Source organism: Somniosus microcephalus, chromosome 3 (assembly GCF_052327205.1).
Source record: "Somniosus microcephalus isolate GS21.2 chromosome 3, FLI_Smic_1.0, whole genome shotgun sequence".
In the NCBI taxonomy this organism is placed as follows: domain Eukaryota; kingdom Metazoa; phylum Chordata; class Chondrichthyes; order Squaliformes; family Somniosidae; genus Somniosus; species Somniosus microcephalus.
Window position 1 is genome coordinate 111807563 of NC_140989.1, and position 21534 is coordinate 111829096.

Genomic DNA, 21534 nt, shown 5'->3' on the forward strand with positions numbered 1-21534 from the left:
AGTTAACCATGTAGCTAGAATTCATTTTTTTTTTTAAATCACTGTCCACATGCCTCCAGATTTATAATTATGCAGCCACCAAAAGGAAGTGTGTGTGGTGGGTGCGTATATGAATGTATTTTTGTGTGCGATGGCCGATGATAGTGAGTCTCTGCGTCTTACTGAGACAACCTACCACTACAAAAGCAAACAGCCGTAGACCACTGCCCTTATACTTGATAATATTAAACTAATCTGCCCCCCCATACTGCATTTTCTCTATGTAATATTTTCTTTCACTGATGCACACTGAGGAAATTTACTTAAGCTCTATACTTCGTCTTTTAAACACAATAATGACTACTGAATGAATGTTGAGCCAGAATTCTATAAGTTGATAGTGCAAAAGGTCATGGGACAAAGGAGCAGTTCATAGGTCATGCAGGGTCGATGGGCACGATGAGTACTCCATCTTAACAAGCTCCACCTTAACCACTGGTGCATTGGTTGGTAAGATGTGCATTCATGCCATTGATCACCCAATTTGCTGAGCTGCCATTGTTAGCTGTGTCACTGAGAGCGCAAACCAGTCACTTCCCACAAAGAGATGAAGGAAATTAGAAGGATGTTCAACCCAGGCCACGCTTGCATCCCTCCTGGTAGCCTGTTTGAAAGTGACATTAAATGTGGGCCACTCTCAGTAGGGGATGATGACTGGTGTGGGGGACAAAACTAGAAGAGAAGGAAAATAAATAATTTCAAGCAGAAAAAACAAACCTTGCCCTAACCTTCCTTCTGTCTCCCCACCATGAAAAAAGACATTTATATGTGGCAAGTCATTAAGTCCTATGACTTCATGGCATTAGATACTAGTAGAACATGCTGTGCCACTGAGTTACCCAGCTCTTTAATGTTTACTGAGTTACCCAGCTCTTTAATGTTTACTGAGCATACAATGCTGTAAAAACTTTTGATGTAGAACTGAAATAGGAACCTAATCTACATCCACCATGAAGATTTCAAAGTAAACTTTTCAGTGAAGTGTGACAGGATTTTGTGTTTTGACTAAACTGTGACCAAAATAATAGGAAAGAAATCAAGTACCAGCATCAATTAATTTTAAATCTGAATTCTGAAATGACTCTATTTGCATCTAACTAAGAAATCATTGTCTATATGTTTGTTTTCAGTTTTGTTAATGCATAATTACTGGACATTTTGGCCCAATATCTGGGATTTTTCATCATCAGCTGTAGCCTTGGTACTCATTACATTTTTATGGTGTACCTTAGTTCCAAACAGAAACTTGCTTGGGAGCGCCTCTCAAAGCAACCATAAGACAACTCAATCAGCTTATTTTTGACAGGAGAACATACTCCATGTATACGTACTAAAGAATAACCCTGAAATCCAAAAATATTAAGTCGTGAACAGAAACAATTCTACATTTAGCATTAGATAGTATGTAGTGAGTGTGTTTAACTACTTTTCTGAATTAGATGTCAATATTTGTTTCATACAAAGAATAGTGGAGTGACTGGTCCACTATTTTAGACGACTCTAGCCCTCTTTAACAACTGTAAGAAAAATGCTAAGTAGGGAAGTGCCCAAACAAGTTGTTTCTGATGGTGTGTTTCCGTCCTCTTCATCTCTTACCCAATTCTTATCTCAATTTGTTTTATCACCCATACAGCCTATGCAGTTAAATGGAGAATGGGATGGTCTCATCTTTGGGCTAATAGATTGCCTCTTCTATCCCCATCTGGGGACACGGTTATACCTGTTGGCCTTTCAATGCAGCACAAAGGGGTATTATCCAGCTGAAGGGGTGGTCTTTAAAGTGAAGCATTGAACTAATACCCAACCCTCCCATAGTCCTGCCACTATTTCCTCAATAATCCTTGCCAGAGCCCTGCTTCCTACAGGCCTCAAGGTAAATGAAACCTGTAGTCTCATTGAGCAATCCTTTCCTCGTACCCTGCTAATTGAGTCAAAAACTGTGCAATTTTGTACAGCTGCTCCTGTAACTTCTAATCCAGCTAATCCCAACTTCTCTTCCTGTTCCATATTAGTTGAAGTTACAAACATGATGGGTTGATTGTCCTCATCTACTCATTTGATATTGAACTTCATGATCTGTACTGAACAAGTGGATGGGTTTTAAAAATTAGTTGTCCATTTACCAAAGGATGTCTCTTATGCAGGATTTGCCTCTTTACTGCTATTAATTAATTAATTTATATAAAAGGACTGGTGTGCTTCCAAACTGAATTATTTTAAGTGGAGAAGTCTATATGAGAATACAGTAACTAGCTAAAGTCAAAGAGTTAGTTGGAAGTTAGGCCTTCCATTCATTTTACTCACCATGGTGCTTTGACTAAGACAGTCTTAACCTCATTGGGAATTAAATTTTATTTGAATGTAAGAAAATCCACACATGGAACAAACATGTCTTTAGTGAATATATGAAGGGGAATACACACATAGAGGACTTGGTATTGTAGCAGTAATTTATTTTTATCATGACTAAACATGGCTGTCTGTGTTATGGTAATTATGGCTGATTTTTCCTTTCCTCTCCATTAACTAGTCCAAAGAAGCAGACCTAGCCATAATAAACCAACTCTTGGAAAGTTCACACTTGACATCAGTGAAATTCAAACAGTGGAAGGAAGACTACTCATTGTTGCTGCAGGATATCTGTAAAGCATGCCGAGCTAAAAGCTATTCAGAAAAAAATGCTGATGCGCTGGAGAATCAGCAGTCATCCTACGTTGAAACTGATGTTTAAGACTTGAGAATGACTTGACCAAAATGTGGTACTTAACTGTCTCAGTCGAGCTTTACTTCTTACTGAAGCACTAAGAGGTGTGGGACTTCCAGCAAGCTGATACTGCCTGCAAACAATGAAGGCCATCAACTGATTAACAGTGTTCATTGTGTTTATAAGTAGACATGCAAAGTCCTTTTTTGCCTACAGTGTAGGACTTACAAATGTTTATTTAAATTATGGGCTATTGCACTGATAGTAGTGGGTTTTGTAAGTATAAAGATTCACAGGAGTGTGAAAGTTGTCGAGGACATTCTCACAGGTGAAAGAACAATTGTGCACGCATCATATTCTATTTTTGTGATATTCTATTTATTCTGCAGTCAATGGTTCTGAAGCTCAGAGCTATTGAAACATGTTTTCACACTTGCGTAATATTTTTATACATGTGAAATTCCACTTAAGGAATTGTGAAAATATCAATGATTTCCCATAGAATAAAGGCCAATTTACATATTAAATCCATCAATTCCTATCTATATCGATCAAAGCAGACTGTGTAACTATTACAAATGTGAACAAAGCCTGCATTTACATTATCTTTTAATTGTACTAATCAAAGCTATGTTATAAAACAGAATAAACTGAGGAAAGTCTTTTTGTTCTTTGACCATTATCGCTATCTTTGTAATGAATTGTTCTGTCCATTCTGACTCCAAGTAAACCAAACAGGAGTCAGACTGTAACAAGTGAGATTGTCTGGCTAGAGTGAATTGTACCCGCTGGCTGTAGTGTACTCACCCGCTTTCCCAGCAGAACTGTACCCACTGGCTATAGTGTACTCACCCCCTTTCCCAGCAGAACTGTACCCACTGGCTGTATTGTACTCACCCCCTTTCCCAGCAGAACTGTACCCACTGGCTGTAGTACTCACCCCCTTTCCCAGCAGAACTGTACCCAGTAGTGATTGCGACTAGCAGTGCAGCATTTGTCTTTCTGCTTGATCTGCAAACCAGTTCCATGTGAGGTCAGTCATTTACAGGTGAATCATTGCAAGGCTAGTGTGTGTGTGAAGCACTCAATATTTTTAAGTATTAGGACCTTGGGGCACAATGCAGGGGTAAAAGGAATATAAGAAGCCTGGTGCGAGGGGGAAATTGGCTGGTACCTGAAAATGATGGATCTCCAACAACAACAACAACTTGTATTTATACAGTGCCTTTAACAGAGTAAAACCTCCCAAGGCGCTTCACAGGAGTGTTATAAGACAAAAAAAATGTGACACCGAGCCACATAAGAAATTAGGGCAGCTGACCAAAAGCTTGGTCAAAGAGGTAGGTTTTAAGGAGCGTCTTAAAGGAGGAGAGAGCGGTAGCTCATTTTAGGGTCAAATATGACACCAAGGTTGCGAACAGTGTGGTTCCACCTCAGACAGATGTTAGGGAGAGGGATGGAGTCAGTGGTGGGGAGCGAAAACAATGACTTCAGTCTTCCCAATATTTAATTGGAGAAAATTTCTACTCATCCAAAACTGGATGTCAGACAAGCAGTCTGACAATTTAGAGACTGTGGAGGGAAGTGGTGGTGAGGTAGAGCTGGGTGTCATCAGCATACATGTGGAAACAGACACACTGTTTTCGGATGATGTCACCAAGGGGCAACATATAGATGAGAAATAGGAGGGGGCCAAGGATAGATCCTTGGGGGACACCAGAGGTAATGATGCGGGAGCGGGAAGAGAAGCCGTTGCAGGTGATTCTCTGGCTACGATTAGATGGATAAGAATGGAACCAGGCGAGTGCAGTCCCACCCAGCTGGACGATGGTGGAGAGGCGTTGGAGAAGGATGGAGTGGTCAACCGTGTCAAAGGCTGCAGACAAGTCAAGAAGGACGAGGAGGATAGTTTACCTTTGTCACAGTCACAAAGGATGTCATTTTGATGAGAGCCATTTTGGTACCGTGGCGGGGTGGAAACCTGATTGGAGGGATTCAATCATGGAATTGCGGAAAAGATGGGCACGGATTTAGGAAGTGACAACACGTTCAAGGACTTTGGAGAGGAAAGTGGGGTTGGAGATGGGGCGGTAGTTTGCAAGGATGGAGGGATCAAAGGTTGAATTTTTGAGGATATCACAAAGATAGGAATTACAGCTGGGGTCTGGAGCAGATGGGAATTTCATCCACCCCACAGAAGGCCCACACGTCAGAAGGATGCAGGACCGCTAGCATGGCTCCCCCCCAGCAGAATTCATGAAGCTTTCGCCTCCTGAGCACCCAGTAATCTGGATGGCAGAAAGATACCACCATCCAGGTCCATGTAAGGGCTAGTGGGGCTCACCAGGGTGTCCAGGACTTGGTTTTGACCTGGAAACTCTAGAAGACTGCCACCTGCATCAGCCCTATGGGCTCTCTTATGAAGGGGGTTGATTGCCAATGTTTTGAAATATATTTAGTTTTTATTGCACCACCCTGCGCCCTGAATGGCTTTCCAGTGCTGCATCCTCCCCTCCACCACACTAGCAGGTGCGGTGTTGTACCCGTACCGCCATGTGCGTCGCTTGGATATTTAAAGTAACTGACCTTACCCTGAACTCTGATGGGGTCAACGGCAGTGGTCAGTCGCATAGTGGGGTGGAGCTGAAGCAGGTCCATGGATTTTTGGCCCCTTAGTCTCTACTTAGCACTACACAGAATTATTTGGCCTGCAAAACTTCTGATCAGATTTAGCTAATTTACTCATACATTTAGACAGTTTATATGCTAGATTATCAAACTGTAGTCTTACGGGTAAAACTGTGCTTTCCTCCTCCCATCCAAGTTATTTTTAGTAGAATTCCCTGATCATTGCAGCCAAGAAGATGAGAAGGCAAACTGCACTGAGGCCTCTGCCAGTGCTACTTTACCACTGCTCGGAGGTGTGCCCACCCAGTGATGGCTCTCTCCACCTAATTTTCCTTGCTGTGAAGGTGCCTAATCTCCCCATTCCCTACTGCAGTGGAGTTCAGTAACAGTTAAGATCAAGTACATCGCCACTGCGTTACCAACAAGAGCTTGATTTTAGTAGTTTTAATTTATATTGTTCAATTAAATGCAGCATCAGGAGGTTTATATGCCATAGTAACAAAGTCATTTCATCTCCGTTCCTTAAATGAATGCATTTTAATTTAACAGAAGTCCTCGTTTACAAGTGTTGAGTGAAAAGGTATAACTGCTTATATAGAAATAATGAAAGGCTGGTTATGTATCTGTGGAACTAGAAACCTCAGAGTCTTTTTCTATTAGGGAGCTACCAGAGAAACCGTGTAATGGTATTACTGGAAGTAAAATTCAGACTGTTTTAAATAATGTAATTTGATCCAAACTTTAGTTTACTGTACAGATGCAAATAAATGGGTTGTAAACGAGAGGAATGTTAATTTCTGTGAATTTTTGCTCACTGTCTTAATTTTCCTCAGATTGTCTTGCAGGTGGATGCATTTGCAGATTGTTAACCACTATGCCAAGTGTATTCACTGGCATGAATACATGGTTCATATTTACTCGCAATTTCTGGCGGGTTTGGGGTTTAAAACCAGCAAACTGCACTTTTTGGAGCTGGATTCTGGGCCAGAATACGTTTCTGCCCCACTGCAGTTTCTGTCATAGGCCCAACCAATTTCTTCATGTTAGTTCCCCAAAGTGCAGGCTGCAGTAGATGATGAACATTGCAAGCTCCTACCATTTACCCCCTTTCTTGCGAGAAAGAGGTGCCATTTTATGCATGTCCAGATGAGCAGGTGCAAAGAATCCTTCATGTTAATGCCAGATTTGCATGATGCATTCAACCTAAGGAATTCTACACTACCTGAGCTCCTCAATAAAAATGGTTAAGTGAACAGGTTGCTTGTGAGTGACGAGGCTTACCACTTGCTGCCATGGACAATCATCCCTTGAAGAGTTGCAAAAATGGCAGCCACAAGAAGCACATATCTCTACCAGAGTTGTCAGAGAGACAACCTGAGACTGTTGCCTTGTTGGCTCTAAATTATGCTCCAAAGCGTGTATATGGCACAGTTGTAGTTTGCTGTGCCCGGCACAATTTTGCCATCTAAAAAGACCTGGACATGGAGAATGCTGAGGAGGTGGCACGAGCTGATTTGAAGGCAGAACAGCATGGAACACAGCACAATGAGGATTATCACTCAGCTGTCCTCAGTGACGCCAGAGGGGCATCACAACTCAACTTACAATCATAGACTCATACAGCATAGAAGGAGGCCATTCGGCCTAGCGTGTCTGTGCCGGCTCTTTGAAAGAGTTATCCAATTAGTCCCACTTCCCTTCTCTTTCCCCTTCAAGTACGATATGGTAGCATAGTGGTTATGTTACTGGACTAGTAATCCAGAGGCCTGAACTAATGATCTGGAGACGTGAGTCCAAATCCCACCATGACAGCTGGGGAATTTAAATTCAGTTAATTAAATAAATCTGGAAGAAAAAGCTGTGGTAAACCACTGTTATACCTGCCTGTGTGGGTGTTTGTATTCCACTGTGTACATGTCTGTACATGCCTCGGCTGACTCCTCCCACGAGTCCAGGTATAAAGGTGACTGCTCCACAGTCCCTCTGTATTCTGGACTGGTCGACCACTCGAGGCACACCTTCATTCTCTTGTTAATAAAAGCCTGTTAGTTACTCGCTTAACCTCAGTCTTTTGAGTAATTGATAGCGCATCAATTTTATTAACAAGACTTTTTTTATAATGGAGAAGATCCTCACACCAGCATGCCTGGACTGAGACCATCGGGAGGCGGACGCATCCACCAAGTTTGCTCACTGGCTTAGGTGCTTTGAAAGATTCCTGATCGCCTCCGCTGCAACGGTCAAATCGGATGAGGACAAACTGGATGTCCTGACCTCCAAAGTGAACCACCGAGCGTAATTGGTCATCCAGGACGCAACCTCGTACACGGCTGCTCTCAAGCTCCTCAAGGGCCAGTACACACGCCCAGTGAACGAGGTGTACGCCAGGCACCTCCTGGGGAGTCGTAAACAGCAACCTGGGGAATCAACCGAGGAATACCTTCAGGCACTGTCTGTGCTTGGCCGGGCCTGTGGTTGTAAGGATGTAAAGGCCGCCGTGTACACAGAGGAACTTATCTGGGACGCTTTTGTAGCGGGCCACAGGTCCAATTACACCCGACAGCGACTTGGAGCAGAGTGACCTCGACCTCAACAAGGCCTCTGAACTCGCACTATCATTGGGCGCAGCCTACCGGGGCATGGATGCCTACTCTGCACCGTGGACGCCGTGGGGAACGACAGCCTGGGACACGGTAGGACCGTCTCATAGTGCCGTACCATCCCAGCAACGGCCCAACTACCGCAGCAGTGTCCCAAGGCCAGAAATGCTACTTCTGTGGCCAGGCCAAACACCCCAGAGCGTGCTGCCCGGCGAAAAATGTGATCTGCTCGGGCTGCGGGAAGAAGGGACACTACGCCAGTGTCTGCAGGGCCAAAGCCACCCCGAACCCCAGCAGTGCCGCGTGTGGGCCGTGCGAGCCGCCATCTTGGGCCTCCCCAGCCATGTGCGAACCACCGGAACAGCAGCCATTTTGGACGCCTCCAGCCACATGGGGATCATGGACGCCACCATCTTGGACGCCAGCCGGGACGCAGCAGGCCCCCAACACTGCCTCATCTGATACCCGCAACGACACACCGACCCCTACGCTGGCCTCCGTTACGCTGGACCAAGCGAGACCGCACCAACTGGCCCGGTCCACAATGGACATTAAGGTAAATGGTCACGAAACAACCTGCCTTTTTGACTCTGGGAGCACAGAGAGCTTCATCCACCCCGACACGGTGCGGCGTTGCTCTCTCCCAGTCCTGCCTGCGCACCAGCGGATTTCTATGGCCTCCGAGTCCCAGTCGGCGGACATTGGCGGCTACTGCGTGGTGACACTCTTAGTAGATGGGACTGTGTACGATAATTTTAAACTTCTGGTCCTGCCCCACCTCTGCGCTGCCGTTCTACTGGGGTTAGATTTTCAGTGCCACCTTAAAAGTGTTACGATGGCGTACGGTGGACCCCTCCCCCCACTCACAGTCCGCAGCCAGCAGCTTCCAAATTGCCCGCCGCGCACCAGGTGCAACCTCTCCACACTCAGTCACTCCCCCCCCCACTGTTTGCTAACCTCACCCCCGACTGTAAGCCCATCGCCACAAAGAGCAGGCGATACAGTGCCGGGGACAGGGTTTTCATTAAAACCGAAGTGGAGCGGCTCCTGAAGGAGGGGATTATTGAGGACAGCACCAGCCCCTGGCGAGCCCAGGTTGTGGTCGTTAAGACCGGCGAGAAGCAGCGCCTGGTCATCGACTACAGCCAGACAATAAATCGCTACGCCCTGCTGGACGCTTACCCACTCCCCCGCATGGCTGATATGGTCAACCAGATCGCGCAGTACCGCGTCTTCTCGACCATTGACCTGAAATCAGCGTGCCACCAGCTCCCTATCCGCCCTGAGGACCGCCAGTATACTACCTTTGAGGCAAACGGCCGCCTCTATCACTTCCTTAAGGTTCCCTTTGGCGTCACCAACGGGGTCTCCGTCTTCCAAAGGGAGATGGACCGGATGGTCGATCAAAATGCGTTGCAGGCCACTTTCCCATATCTGGACAATGTGACCATCTGCGGCCATGACTTGCAGGACCATGACGCAAACCTCGAAAAATTCCTCTGCACCGCCCAACTCCTGAACCTGACGTATAACAAGGAGAAGTGCATATTCCGCACAACCCGCCTCGCCATCCTTGGCTGTGTTGTGGAACACGGAGTCATCGGTCCCAACCCCGACCGGATGCGTCCCCTTATGGAACTCCCACTGCCCCACTGCCTCAAGGCCCTGAAGAGGTGTCTAGGGTTTTTCTCCTATTACGCCCAGTGGGTCCCCTACTATGCGGACAAGGCCCGTCCGCTGATCAAGTCCACCTCTTTTCCCTTGACGGCAGAGGCCCGCTTAGCCTTCCACCGTATCAAGGAAGACATTGCCAAAGCCACCATGCACGCAGTGGACGAATCCATCCCCTTCCAGGTGGAAAGCGACGCATCCGACTTTGCCCTGGCCGCTACCCTTAATCAGGCGGGGAGACCCGTGGCCTTCTTTTCACGAACCCTCCAGGGCCCGGAGACCAGACACTCCGCTGTTGAGAAGGAGGCCCAGGCTATTGTGGAGGCTGTGCTTCATTGGAGGCACTACCTGGCCGGAAAACGATTTACCCTGCTCACTGACCAGCGTTCAGTTGCTTTTATGTTTAACAACAAGCAGAGGGGCAAAATCAAAAACGACAAGATCTTGAGGTGGAGAATCGAACTTTCCACCTACAATTACGAGATCTTGTATCGGCCCGGGAAGCTCAATGAACCCCCGGATGCTCTATTGCGTGGCACCTGCGCCAGCATGCAGATCGATAGACTGCGGGCCCTCCACAATGACCTCTGCCACCCGGGGGTCACCAGGTTCTTCCACTTCATCAAGGCCTGCAACCTGCCTTACTCCATTGAGGAGGTCAGGACCATGACCAGGAACTGCCAAGTCTGCGCTGAGTGCAAACCGCACTTTTATAGACCAGACAGGGCTCACCTGATAAAAGCTACTCGCCCCTTCGAGCGCCTGAGCATTGATTTTAAAGGGCCTCTCCCCTCCTCCGACCGCAATGTGTACTTCCTCAACATTATTGATGAGTACTCCCGTTTCCCGTTCGCCATCCCCTGCCCGGACATGACCAGTGCCACGGTCATTAAATGTCTGAACGACCTCTTCACCCTGTTCGGTTTCCCCAGCTATATCCATAGCGACCGGGGCTCATTGTTTATGAGCGACGAACTCCGCCAGTACCTGCTCGCTTGGGGTATTGCCACAAGCAGGACCGCCAGTTACAACCCCCGGGGGAACGGACAGGTGGAAAGAGAGAATGCGACAGTTTGGAAGGCCGCCCTGCTAGCCTTAAAGTCTAGGGGCCTTCCGACCTCCCGCTGGCAGGATGTGCTCCCCGATGCACTCCACTCTATTCGGTCACTGCTCTGTACTGCCACTAACGCCACCCCTCATGAGAAAATGTTTGTCTTCCCAAGGAAGTCCACATCGGGGACATCGTTACCGCCATGGCTGACGTCCCCAGGGCCGGTCCTACCGAGAAGACACGTGAGGACCCATAAAACGGACCCCCTGGTCGAGAGGGTCGACCTCCTCCATGCCAACCCCCAGTATGCTTACATTGCGTACCCGGACGGGCGGGAGGACACAGTCTCCATACGAGACCTCGCACCCTCGGGGGCCCCAGTAACCCACTACCCACTACCACCCCCCCCCCCACGATCCAATATCCAACCCCAGCAGACGGCACGCCTGGGCCCCGCGACCCGCTCGACACCCACGAGGACTACACACCAGTGCCCCAGCCTACGCGAGACTCGACGCCGGAAGCTTCACTACCCCTGCCGTCGCCACGTCGATCACAGCGGCAGACAAGACCTCCGGAGAGACTCCAATACACAAACTTCTAATACACTTCACCCCGCCGGACTCATTTTTAAACAAGGGGTGAATGTGGTAAACCACTGTTATACCTGCCTGTGTGGGTGTTTGTATTCCACTGTGTACATGTCTGTACATGCCTCGGCTGACTCCTCCCACGAGTCCAGGTATAAAGGTGACTGCTCCACAGTCCCTCTGTACTCTGGACTGGTCGACCACTCGAGGCACACCTTCATTCTCTTGTTAATAAAAGCCTGTTAGTTACTCGCTTAACCTCAGTCTTTTGAGTAATTGATAGCGCATCAAAAGCGAGCATCAGTAATGATGACCATGAAACTATCGAATTGTCATAAAAACCCATCTGGTTCACTAATGTCCTTTTAGGGAAGGGAATCTGCTGTCCTTACCTGGTCTGGCCTACATGTGACTCCAGACCACAGCAATGTGGTTGACTCCTAATTGTCCTCTGAAATGGCCTAGCAAGCCACTCAGTTGTACCAAACCACTACAAAGAAGTATACCACCTGACATCGACCCAGGCACTGGACACGACAAAGGCACACCCAGCCCAGACGACCCTGCAAAGTCCTCCTTACGACCATCTGGGGACTTGAACCAAAATTGGGAGAGCTGTCCCACAGACTAGTCAAGCGACAGCATGCCATAGTCATACTCAGAATCATACCTCCCAGACTCCTCCACCATCATCCCTGGGTATGTCCTGTCCCACTGGCAGGACAGACTCACCAGAGGTGGCGGCACAGTGGTATACAGTTGGGAGGAGTGGCCCTCAACATTGATTATGGATCCTATGCAGTCTCATGGCATCAGGTCAAATAGGGACAAGGAAACCTCATGCTGATTACTGCCCTCCCTCAGCTGATGATTCAGTACTCCTCCGTGTTGAACACAGCTTAGAGGAAGCACGGAGGGTAGCAAGGGCACAGAACGTACTCTGGATGGGGACTTCAATGTCCATCATCAAGCGTGTCTTGGTAGCACCACTACTGACTGAGCTGGCCGAGTCCTGAAGGACATAGCTGCCAGGCTGGGCCTGCGACAGGTGGTGAGAAATCCAACATGAGGGGAAAACTATTTGACCTCGTCCTCACCAATCTACCTGTCGCAGATGCACCTATTCATGACGGTACTGGTAGGAGTGACCACCAAACAGTCATTGTGGAGATGAAGTCCCGTCTTCACACTGAGGACACCCTCCATTGTGTTGTGTGGCACTACCATCTTGCTAAATAGGATAGATTCAGAACAGATCTAGCAGTTCAAAACTGGGCATTCATGAGGCGCCATGGGCCATCAGCAGCAGCAGAATTGTATTCCACCACAATCTGTAACCTCATGGCCAAGCATATCCCTCACTCTACCATTACCATCAAGCCAGGGGACCAACCCTGATTCAATGAGGAGCATCGACCATGCCAGAAGCAGCATGAGACGTACCTAAAAATGAGGGGGGGAAAATTGGGTGAGTAGCGCCACCTGTTAGCGCCTAAAGAGGCAGTCAGTGGTTGTAGCGCCACTGGCTGCGCCTCTCGCAATATTCAGCAGGGGCGCTAATGGTGGCATTAGCCTTTTGCGCTGCGCCGCCACCGATGACGTCATCGGTGTGCGCAGCGCCCCGATCGCGATATTTGGTAGCGAACGCCGCTGTAGCGCCGTTCGCTACCTGCGCCCGGTTCACGGGGCCTTGCTGCGCCGGCAGAGGCGCAAGTTAAGGTGGAGGTGCGGGGCGGCCGCCTGCCAGGACCTCCGTCCCCGGCCTCCTGGTTTCCCCCCCGCCCCCCCCCCCCCGCGGCATTCCCGGCTGTTCCCCCGAGAGCCCGGCACTTCTCCTTGGTGCCGGGCTCTTTTGCCAGCACTCGCGATCGGGGCTCGCGCTGTTGCAGGCCCCTTCCCCTTAACAGTGGGAGGAAGGCCTGCAGTACCGCAGCGTGCCGTGCCGCAGCGTGTGGCGCTGCGGCACGTAGCGCTGCGAAATTCACTTTCAGCGCCCTAAGAGGGACGCGGAGCGCCTCGAGCCGCGCCCGTCTCCCTCTAGGGGCACTTCAACTGAATTTGCGGCGATCGCAGCGCAAATACCAGCGCCCAGGCGAACTTTGCGCCGCTTGGGCGCCTCAGGCCAATTTCTAGGCCTCGGTGCCAAACTTCTGAAGCTGCAATGTAGGACTACGTACATGCTGAACAATGGAAACAGCATGCTATAGACAGAGCTAAGCGATCCCACAACCAAAGGATCAGATCAAAGCTCTGTAGTCCTGTCACATCCAGCCGTGAATGGTGGTGAACAATTAAACAACTAACAGGAGGAGGAGGCTCCACGAACATCCCCATCCTCAATGATGACAGAGCCCAGCACATGAGTGCAAAAGACAAGGTTGAAACGTTTGCAACAATCTTCAGCCAGAAGTACCAAGTGGATGATCCATATCGACCTCCTCTCAAGGTCCCTGCCATCACAGAAGCCAGTCTTCAGCCAATTCGATTCGCTCCACGTGATATCAAGAAACGGCCAAGCACACTGGATACAGCAAAGGCTATGGGCCCTGACAACATCCCGGCTGTCATACTGAAGACTTCTGCTCCAGAACTAGCCACGCCTCTAGCCAAGCTGTTCCAGTACAGCTACAACACTGGTATCTATCCGACAATGTTGAAAATTGCCCAAATATGTCCTGTCCACAAAAAGCAGGACAAATACAATCTGGCCAATTACTGCCCCATCTGTCTACTCTCAATCATCAGCAAAATGATGGAAGGTGTTTTCAAGCGACACTTACTCACCAATAACTTGCTCACCGATGCTCAGTTTGGGTTCCACCAGGACCACTCGGCTCCAGAGCTCAGAGCTAGATGTAATATCTCCAGGTTTGCAGACGACACAAAGCTTGGTGGGCGTGTTTGCTGTGAGGAGGATGCCAAGAAACTCCAGTATGATTTGGACAGGTTGGGTGATTGGGCAGATGCATGGCAGATGCAGTATAATGTGGATAAATGCGAGGTTATCCACTTTGGTGGCAAAAACAGGAAAGCAGATTATTATCTGAATGGCAACAGATTGGGAGAAGGGGAAGTGCAATGAGACCTGGGTGTCCTTGTGCACCAGTCGCTGAAGGTAAACATGCAGGTGCAGCAGGCGGTTAAGAAGGCAAATGGTATGTTGGCCTTCATAGCGAAAGGGTTCGAGTACAGGAACAAGGATGTCTTGCTGCAGTTGTACAGGGCCTTGGTGAGACCACATCTTGAGTATTGTGTGCAGTTTTGGTCGCCTTATCTGAGGAAGGATGTTCTTGCCATGGAGGGAGTGCAGCGAAAATTCACCAGACTGATACCTGGGATGGCAGGAATGACGTATGAGGAGAGATTGGGTCGATTGGGCTTATACTCGCTGGAGTTTAGAAGAATGAGAGGGGATTTCATTGAAACTTATAAAATTCTAACAGGACTAGACAGACTTGATGCAGTAAGGATGCTCCCGATGGCCGGGGAGTCCAGAACCAGGGGTCACAGTCTAAGGGTAAGGGGTAAGCCATTTAGGACAGAAATGAGGAATTTCTTCACCCAAAGAGTGGTGAGCCTGTGGAATTCTCTACCACAGAAGGCAGTTGAGGCCAATTCATTAAATATATTCAAGAAGGAGTTAGATATATTTCTTAAGGCTAAAGGGATCAAGGGATATGGGGAGATGGCAGGGACAGGGTACTGAATTTGGATGATCAGCCATGGTCTCATTGAATGGCGGAGCAGGCTCGAGGGGCCGAATGGCCTACTCCTGCTACTATCTTCTATGTTTCTATGTTACAGCCTTGTGGGCTACTTCATTATTTGAGGAGTTGCAAATGGAACTGAATATTGTGCAATCACCAGCAAACTTCCCCACTTCTGACCTTATGATGGAGGGAAGGTCATTGATGAAGCAGCTGAAGATGGTTGGGGCCCAGTCCAAAGATGTGCAGGTTAGGTTGATTGGCTATGATAAATTGACCCTTAGTGTTAGGGGGATTAAATACGTGGGGATAGGGTGGGATATGTGTTGGTGTAGGGGTTACGGGGATCGGGTGGGATATGTGTCGGTGCAGGCTCGATGGGCCGAAATGGCCTGTATCTGCACTGTGGGGTTTCTGTGTTTCTGTGTGACACAACCCTGAGGAACTCCTGCAGCCATGTCCTGGGGCTGAGATGATTGGCCTCCAACAACCATAACCATCTTCCTTTGTGCTAGGTATGAATCCAGCCAGTGTTGTAAGAATCCTGAGAAATCTCCATTTCAGATTCCCACTAACTAACATGGACAAAATTAAATAAGCATTATTAATTGTAGGCTTAAGTTTGTATTATGTAACTGTTAGTCAATGCACGCCGATTCTTGAATAATCATGCTTTAAACTAGTGTAATAGGGTAAACCCGCTTAGATTTTAAAATGGAAGAAAGAGGCACTGGGCCTGCTTGTACAAATATTAAAAATGCAGACTCCAACAAAGCCTGCTAGCAGAGCGGCAGTCAGTCTGTGAGAGAAACTGAGAGAATTAATGGAAGAGGCAGGGACCGTAAGATTGTCATGAGTTACATATCAGTTGTTTTTTTGAATACTTGTTTTAATATCTTATAACCATTAAGTCATGCATAGGGTCAAGCAAATCAGACAGTTAAATGCGTGGCTCAAAGGGTGGGGTGGGAAGAAGGGGTTTCAACTCCTAGGGCACTGACACCAGTAATGGGGAAAAAGGGAGCTGTTCCATTGGGACGGGTTCCAGTTAAACCGGGCTGGGACCAGCGTCCTGGTGAATCGAATAACTAGGGCTGTAGATAGGGCTTTAAACTAAAAAAGGGGGGGGAGGGGTCAGGAGAGGGGAAATTTAGAAATCTAAAGAGAAAGGTCAAGGCAATAGAACAGTGTAGCGATTCGGGTAAAAATAAGCAGTGACAGGAAGGGACAGAGAGTTTAACAGTAGCAGTGCAGCAGAGAATAAGTTCAAAGCAGGGAAAAATGGTAAAAAATGTTAATTAAAGGCTCTTTATCTAAATGCATGAAGCATTCATAACAAGATAGGTGAACTAGTGGCACAAATAGAGATAAATGGGTTTGATATAATAGACATTACAGAGACCTGGTTGCAAGGTGGCCAAGGTTGGGAACTAAATGTTCCAGGGTACTTGACGTTTTGAAAAAGCAGGCAGAATGGAAAAGAAGGGGGAGTAGCCCTGATAATAAAGGATGACATAAGGATTGTAGAGAGAAAGGATCTCGGCTTGAAAGATCAGGAAGTAGAATCATTATGGGTGGTGATAAGGAATAACAAGGGGCAGAAAACACTGGTGGGAGTAGTATATAAGCCCCCTAACAGCTATACCATTGGACAGAATATTAATCAAGAAATAGTAGGAGCTTGTAACAAAGGTAATGCAATAATCATGGGGGACTTTAATCTTCATATAGACTGGACAAATTAAATTGGCAAAGGTAGTCTGGAGGGCGAGTTCATGGAATGCATTCAGGACAGTTTCCTAGAACAATACGTCATGGAACCAATCAGGGAACAGGTTATTTTAGATCTTGTATTGTGTATTGAGACAGGGTTCATTAGCAATCTCATAGTAAAGGATCCTCTGGGGCAGAGTGATCATATGATAGAATTTCAGATTAAATTTGAGAGTGACTTGCCTAAGTCCGAAACTAGAGTCTTAAACTTAAATAAAGTCAATTGCATAGGGATGAGGGGCGAGTTGGCTGAGGTAGATTGGAAAAATAGGTTGAAAGGCATGGTGGTAGATAAGCAGTGGCTAGCATTTTAAGAATTATTTCATAATTCTCAACAAAAATACATTCCATTGAGAAACAAAAACTCCACGGGAAAAGTGATCCAACCGTGGCTAACTAAAGAAGTCAAGGATAGCATTAGATTGAAAGAAGAAGCTTATAATGTTGCAAAGAAAAGTAGTAAGCTTGAGGATTGGGAGAGTTTCAGAAACCAGCAAAGGATGAACAAAAAATTGATAAAAAGGGAAAAAATTGAATGAGAGAAAACTAGCAAGAAATATAAAAGCACATTGTAAGAGCTTCGACAAGTATGTAAAAAGGAAGAGAGTAACAAAAGTAAACGTTGGTCCCTTAGAGACTGAGACAGGAGAAATTATTATGGGGAATAAGGAAATGGCAGAAACGTTAAACAAATATTTTATATCTGCCTTCACAGTAGAAGACACAAAAAGCATACCAAAAATGGTGGGGATCTAAGAGTCTAGTGAGGGTGAAGAACTTAACATAATTAATATAAGTAGAGAAAAAGTACCAGAGAAACTAATGGGACTAAAAGCCAACCAATCCCCTGGACCTGACGGCCTACATCCTAGGGTTCTAAAAGAGGTGGCTGAAGAGATAGCGGATGGATTGGTTTTGATCTTTCAAAATTCCCTAGATTCTAGAATGGTCCCAGCGGATTGGAATGTCGCAAATGTAACACCGCTATTCAAGAAAGGAGAGAGAGAAAAAACATGGATCTACAGGCCAGTTAGCCTGACATCAGTCATCGGGAAAATGCTGGAATCCATTGTTAAGGAAGTGGTATCAGGGCACTTAGAAAATCCTAACATGATTAGGCAGAGTCAACATGGTTTTATGAAAGGGAAATCGTGTTTGACAAATTTATTAGAGATTTTTGAGGATGTAACTAGCAGGATAAATAAAGGGGAACCAGTGGAAGTAGTATATGTGGATTTCCAAAAGGCATTTGATAAGGTGCCACATGAAAGGTTATTACACAAGATTAGGGCTCATGGGGTTGGGGGTAATGTAGTAGCATGGATAGAGGATTGGTTAATGGTCAGAAAACAGAGAGTAGGAATAAACTGATTTTTTCAGGTTGGCAGTCTGTAACTAGTGGGGTGCCACAAGGATCAAATGGCATGTTGGCCTTTATTGCAAGGGGGTTGGAGTATAAGAGTAAGGAAGTCTTGCTACAATTGTACAGGGCCTTGGTGAGACCACACCTGGAGTACTGTGCACAGTTTTGGTCTCCTTATCTAAGAAAGGATATATTTGCCTTGGAGGCGGTGCAACGAAGATTCATTGGATTGATTCCTGGGATGAGAGGGCTGTCCTATGATGAGAGATTGTGCAGAATGGGCCTATACTCCCTGGAGGCCAGTTGTTACTGGAAAAGATATCGTGCATCTGCGGCCATGCAGCAAATTTAAATGGACCGCGCATGAAAAAAATTTAGAGGGAACATTGTATGCGGTATAAATTCTAGAAATTCTGTCTGGGTAAAACTGAGAAATACCATGGGGCAGAAAACATTAGTGGGAGTGGTATATAGACCTCCAAACAGTAATGCGGAGGTTGGGGATGGCATTAAAAGGGAAATTAGAGAAGCGTGCAATAAGGGCACAACAGTCATCATGGGTGACTTTACTCTACATATAGATTGGGATAACCAAATTAGTAACAATACTGTGGAGGAGGAATTCCTGGAGTGTTTACGGGATGGTTTCCTGAACCAATATGTTGAGGAACCAACCAGAGATCATCTTAGACTGGGTATTATGTAACGAGAAAGGATTAATTAGCAATCTTGTTGTACGAGGCCCCTTGGGTCGGAGCGATCATAATATGATCGAATTCTTCATTAAGATGGAGAAGGAAGTAGTTGACTCAGAGACTAGGGTCCTGAATTTAAATAAAAGAAACTACGATGGTCTGAGGCGCGAGTTGGGTAGAATTGATTGGAGAATGTCACTCAAAGGGTTGACGGTGGATAGGCAATGGCAAACATTCAAAGACCGCATGGATGAACTACAGAATTTGTTCATCCCAGTTTGGCATAAAAATAAAACAAAAAAGGTGACTCAACCGTGGCTAACAAGGGAAATTAGGGATAGCATAAGATCCAAGGAGAGGATATAAAAATTGGCCAGAAAAAGCAATAAACCTGAGGATTGGGAGCAGTTTAGGAATCAACAAAGGAGGACAAAGGGATTAATTAAGAAGGGGAAAATTGAATATGAGAGTAAGCTTGCAGGGAACATAAAAACTGACTGTAAAAGCATTTATAGATATGTGAAGAGAAAATGATGGTGAAGTCAAGCGTAGGTCCCTTGCAATCAGAATCAGGGGAATTTATAATGGGGAACAAAGGAATGGCAGACCAATTAAATACATATTTTGGTTCTGTCTTCACAAAGGAGGACACAAATAACCTCCCAGAGATGTCGGGGAACATAGGGTCTGATGAAAGGGAGGAACTGAAAGAAATCAATATTTGTAGGGAAATGGTGTTAAGGAAATTGATGGGATTGAAGGCCGATAAATCCCCAGGGCCTGATAATCTACATCCTAGGGTACTTAAGGAAGCGGCCCTAGAAATAGTAGATGCATTGCTGATCATCATCCAACATTCGATGGAATCTGGAACAGCAACCATGGATTGGAGGGTAGCTAATGTTACCCCACTATTCAAAAAAGGTGGCAGAGAGAAAACGGGGAATTACAGACCGGTAAGCCTGACATTGGTAGTGGGGAAAATGCTAGAGTCCATTTTAAAAGATGTAATTTCAGAGCACTTGGAAAACAGTGACAGGATCGGACAAAGGTCAACATGGATTTACAAAAGGTTAATCGTGCTTGACTAATCTACTGGAATTTTTGAGGATGCAAACTGGTAAAATAGATAAGGGAGAACCAGTGGATGTGGTGTATTTGGACTTTCAGAAGGCTTTCGATAAGGTCCCGCATAAGAGATTAGCATGTAAAGTTAAAGCACATAGGATTGGGGGCAAGGTATTGACTTGGATAGAGAACTGGTTGGCAGACAGAAAGCAAAGAGTTGGAATAAACGGGTCTTTTTCTAATTGGCAGGCAGTGACTAGTGAGGTACCGCAGGAATCGGTCCTTGGACCCCAGCTATTCACAATATATATTAATGATCTAGACAAGGGAACTAGATGTAATATCTCCAAATTTGCAGATGACACAAAGCTGGGTGGGCGTGTGTGCTGTGAGGAGGATGCCGAGAAGCTCCAGAATGATTTGGATAGGTTGGGTGATTGGGTAAAAGCAGGGCAGATGCAATATAACATGGATAAATGTGAGGTTATCCACTTTGGTGGCAAAAACAGGAAGGCAGATTATTATCTGAATGGCAATAGATTGGGAGAAGGGGAAGTGCAACGAGACCTGGGTGTCCTTGTGCACCAGTCGCTGAAGGTAAGCATGCAGGTGCAGCAGGTGGTTAAGAAGGCAAATGGTATGTTGGCCTTTGTAGCGAGAGGATTTGAGTACAGGAACAAGGATAGCTTGCTGCAGTTATACAGGGCCTTGGTGAGACCACATCTTGAGTATTGTGTGCAGTTTTGTTCGCCTTATCTGAGGAAGGATGTTCTTGCTATGGAAGGAGTTCTGCAAAGATTCACCAGGCTGATACCTGGGATGGCAGGAATGACATATGAGGAGTGATTGGGAGGATTGGGCTTGTACTCGCTGGAGTTTAGAAGAATGAGAGGGGATCTAATTGAAACTTATAAAATTCTGACAGGACTCGACAGACTAGATGCAGGAAGCATGTTTCCAATGGTCGGGGAGTCCAGAGCCAGGGGTCACAGTCTAAGGCTAAGGGGTAGGCCATTTAGGACAGAAATGAGGAGGAATTTCTTCACCCAGAGAGTGGTGAACCTGTGGAATTCTCTACCACAGAAGGCAGTAGAGGCCAATTCATTAAATATATTCAAGAAGGAGTTGGATATATTTCTTAAGGCTAAAGGGATCAAGGGTATGGGGAGAAATCAGGGACCGGGTACTGAAATTGGATGATCAGCCATGATTGCATTGAGTGGCAGAGCAGGCTCGAGGGGCCGAATGGCCTACTTCTGCTCCTATCTTCTATGTTTCTAGAACATCACATAACACCAGACCTCTGGTCCTACACGACCACGCAAGTCTAAATAATATAAATAATAAATAAATATCTATCTATATATATAAAACGGTATGTCTTCTGTCTCACTGTCCGGCTATACAATCAAAAGTTATAGAGCGTACCTACACGTGTGTTACATCAAAAGAAAGCTTACGATTCCAGAACGGTCATAAGCATATTTACGTTTCGGTGAGACAAAAATTGTGCCCGCGGTATCCAAAAAACGTTCAAAATTCCGCTCATTATCTGCTCATTAGCATTGAGTGACGTCGAGGTCGACCAATCGTAACGGTTGAGCGACCCGACGGTCGACCAATCGCTGCGTGGCGGGGGCGGGTT

The 21534-nt window shown here is 46.5% G+C and overlaps 1 protein-coding gene across 2 annotated transcripts in view; it reads left to right on the top strand.

Annotated features, from left to right (window-relative positions):
* Positions 1–6155, top strand: part of ipcef1 (interaction protein for cytohesin exchange factors 1) — a 165132-nt gene extending 158977 nt beyond the window's left edge. For both annotated transcript variants that reach the window (XM_085981479.1, XM_085981480.1), the window contains exon 11: positions 2570–6155. In XM_085981479.1, coding sequence (XP_085837605.1) covers positions 2570–2770 — 201 coding nt within the window. In that variant the 3' untranslated portion in view covers positions 2771–6155. The remainder of the gene's footprint in view (positions 1–2569) is intronic.
* Positions 6156–21534: the final 15379 nt, after the last annotated feature.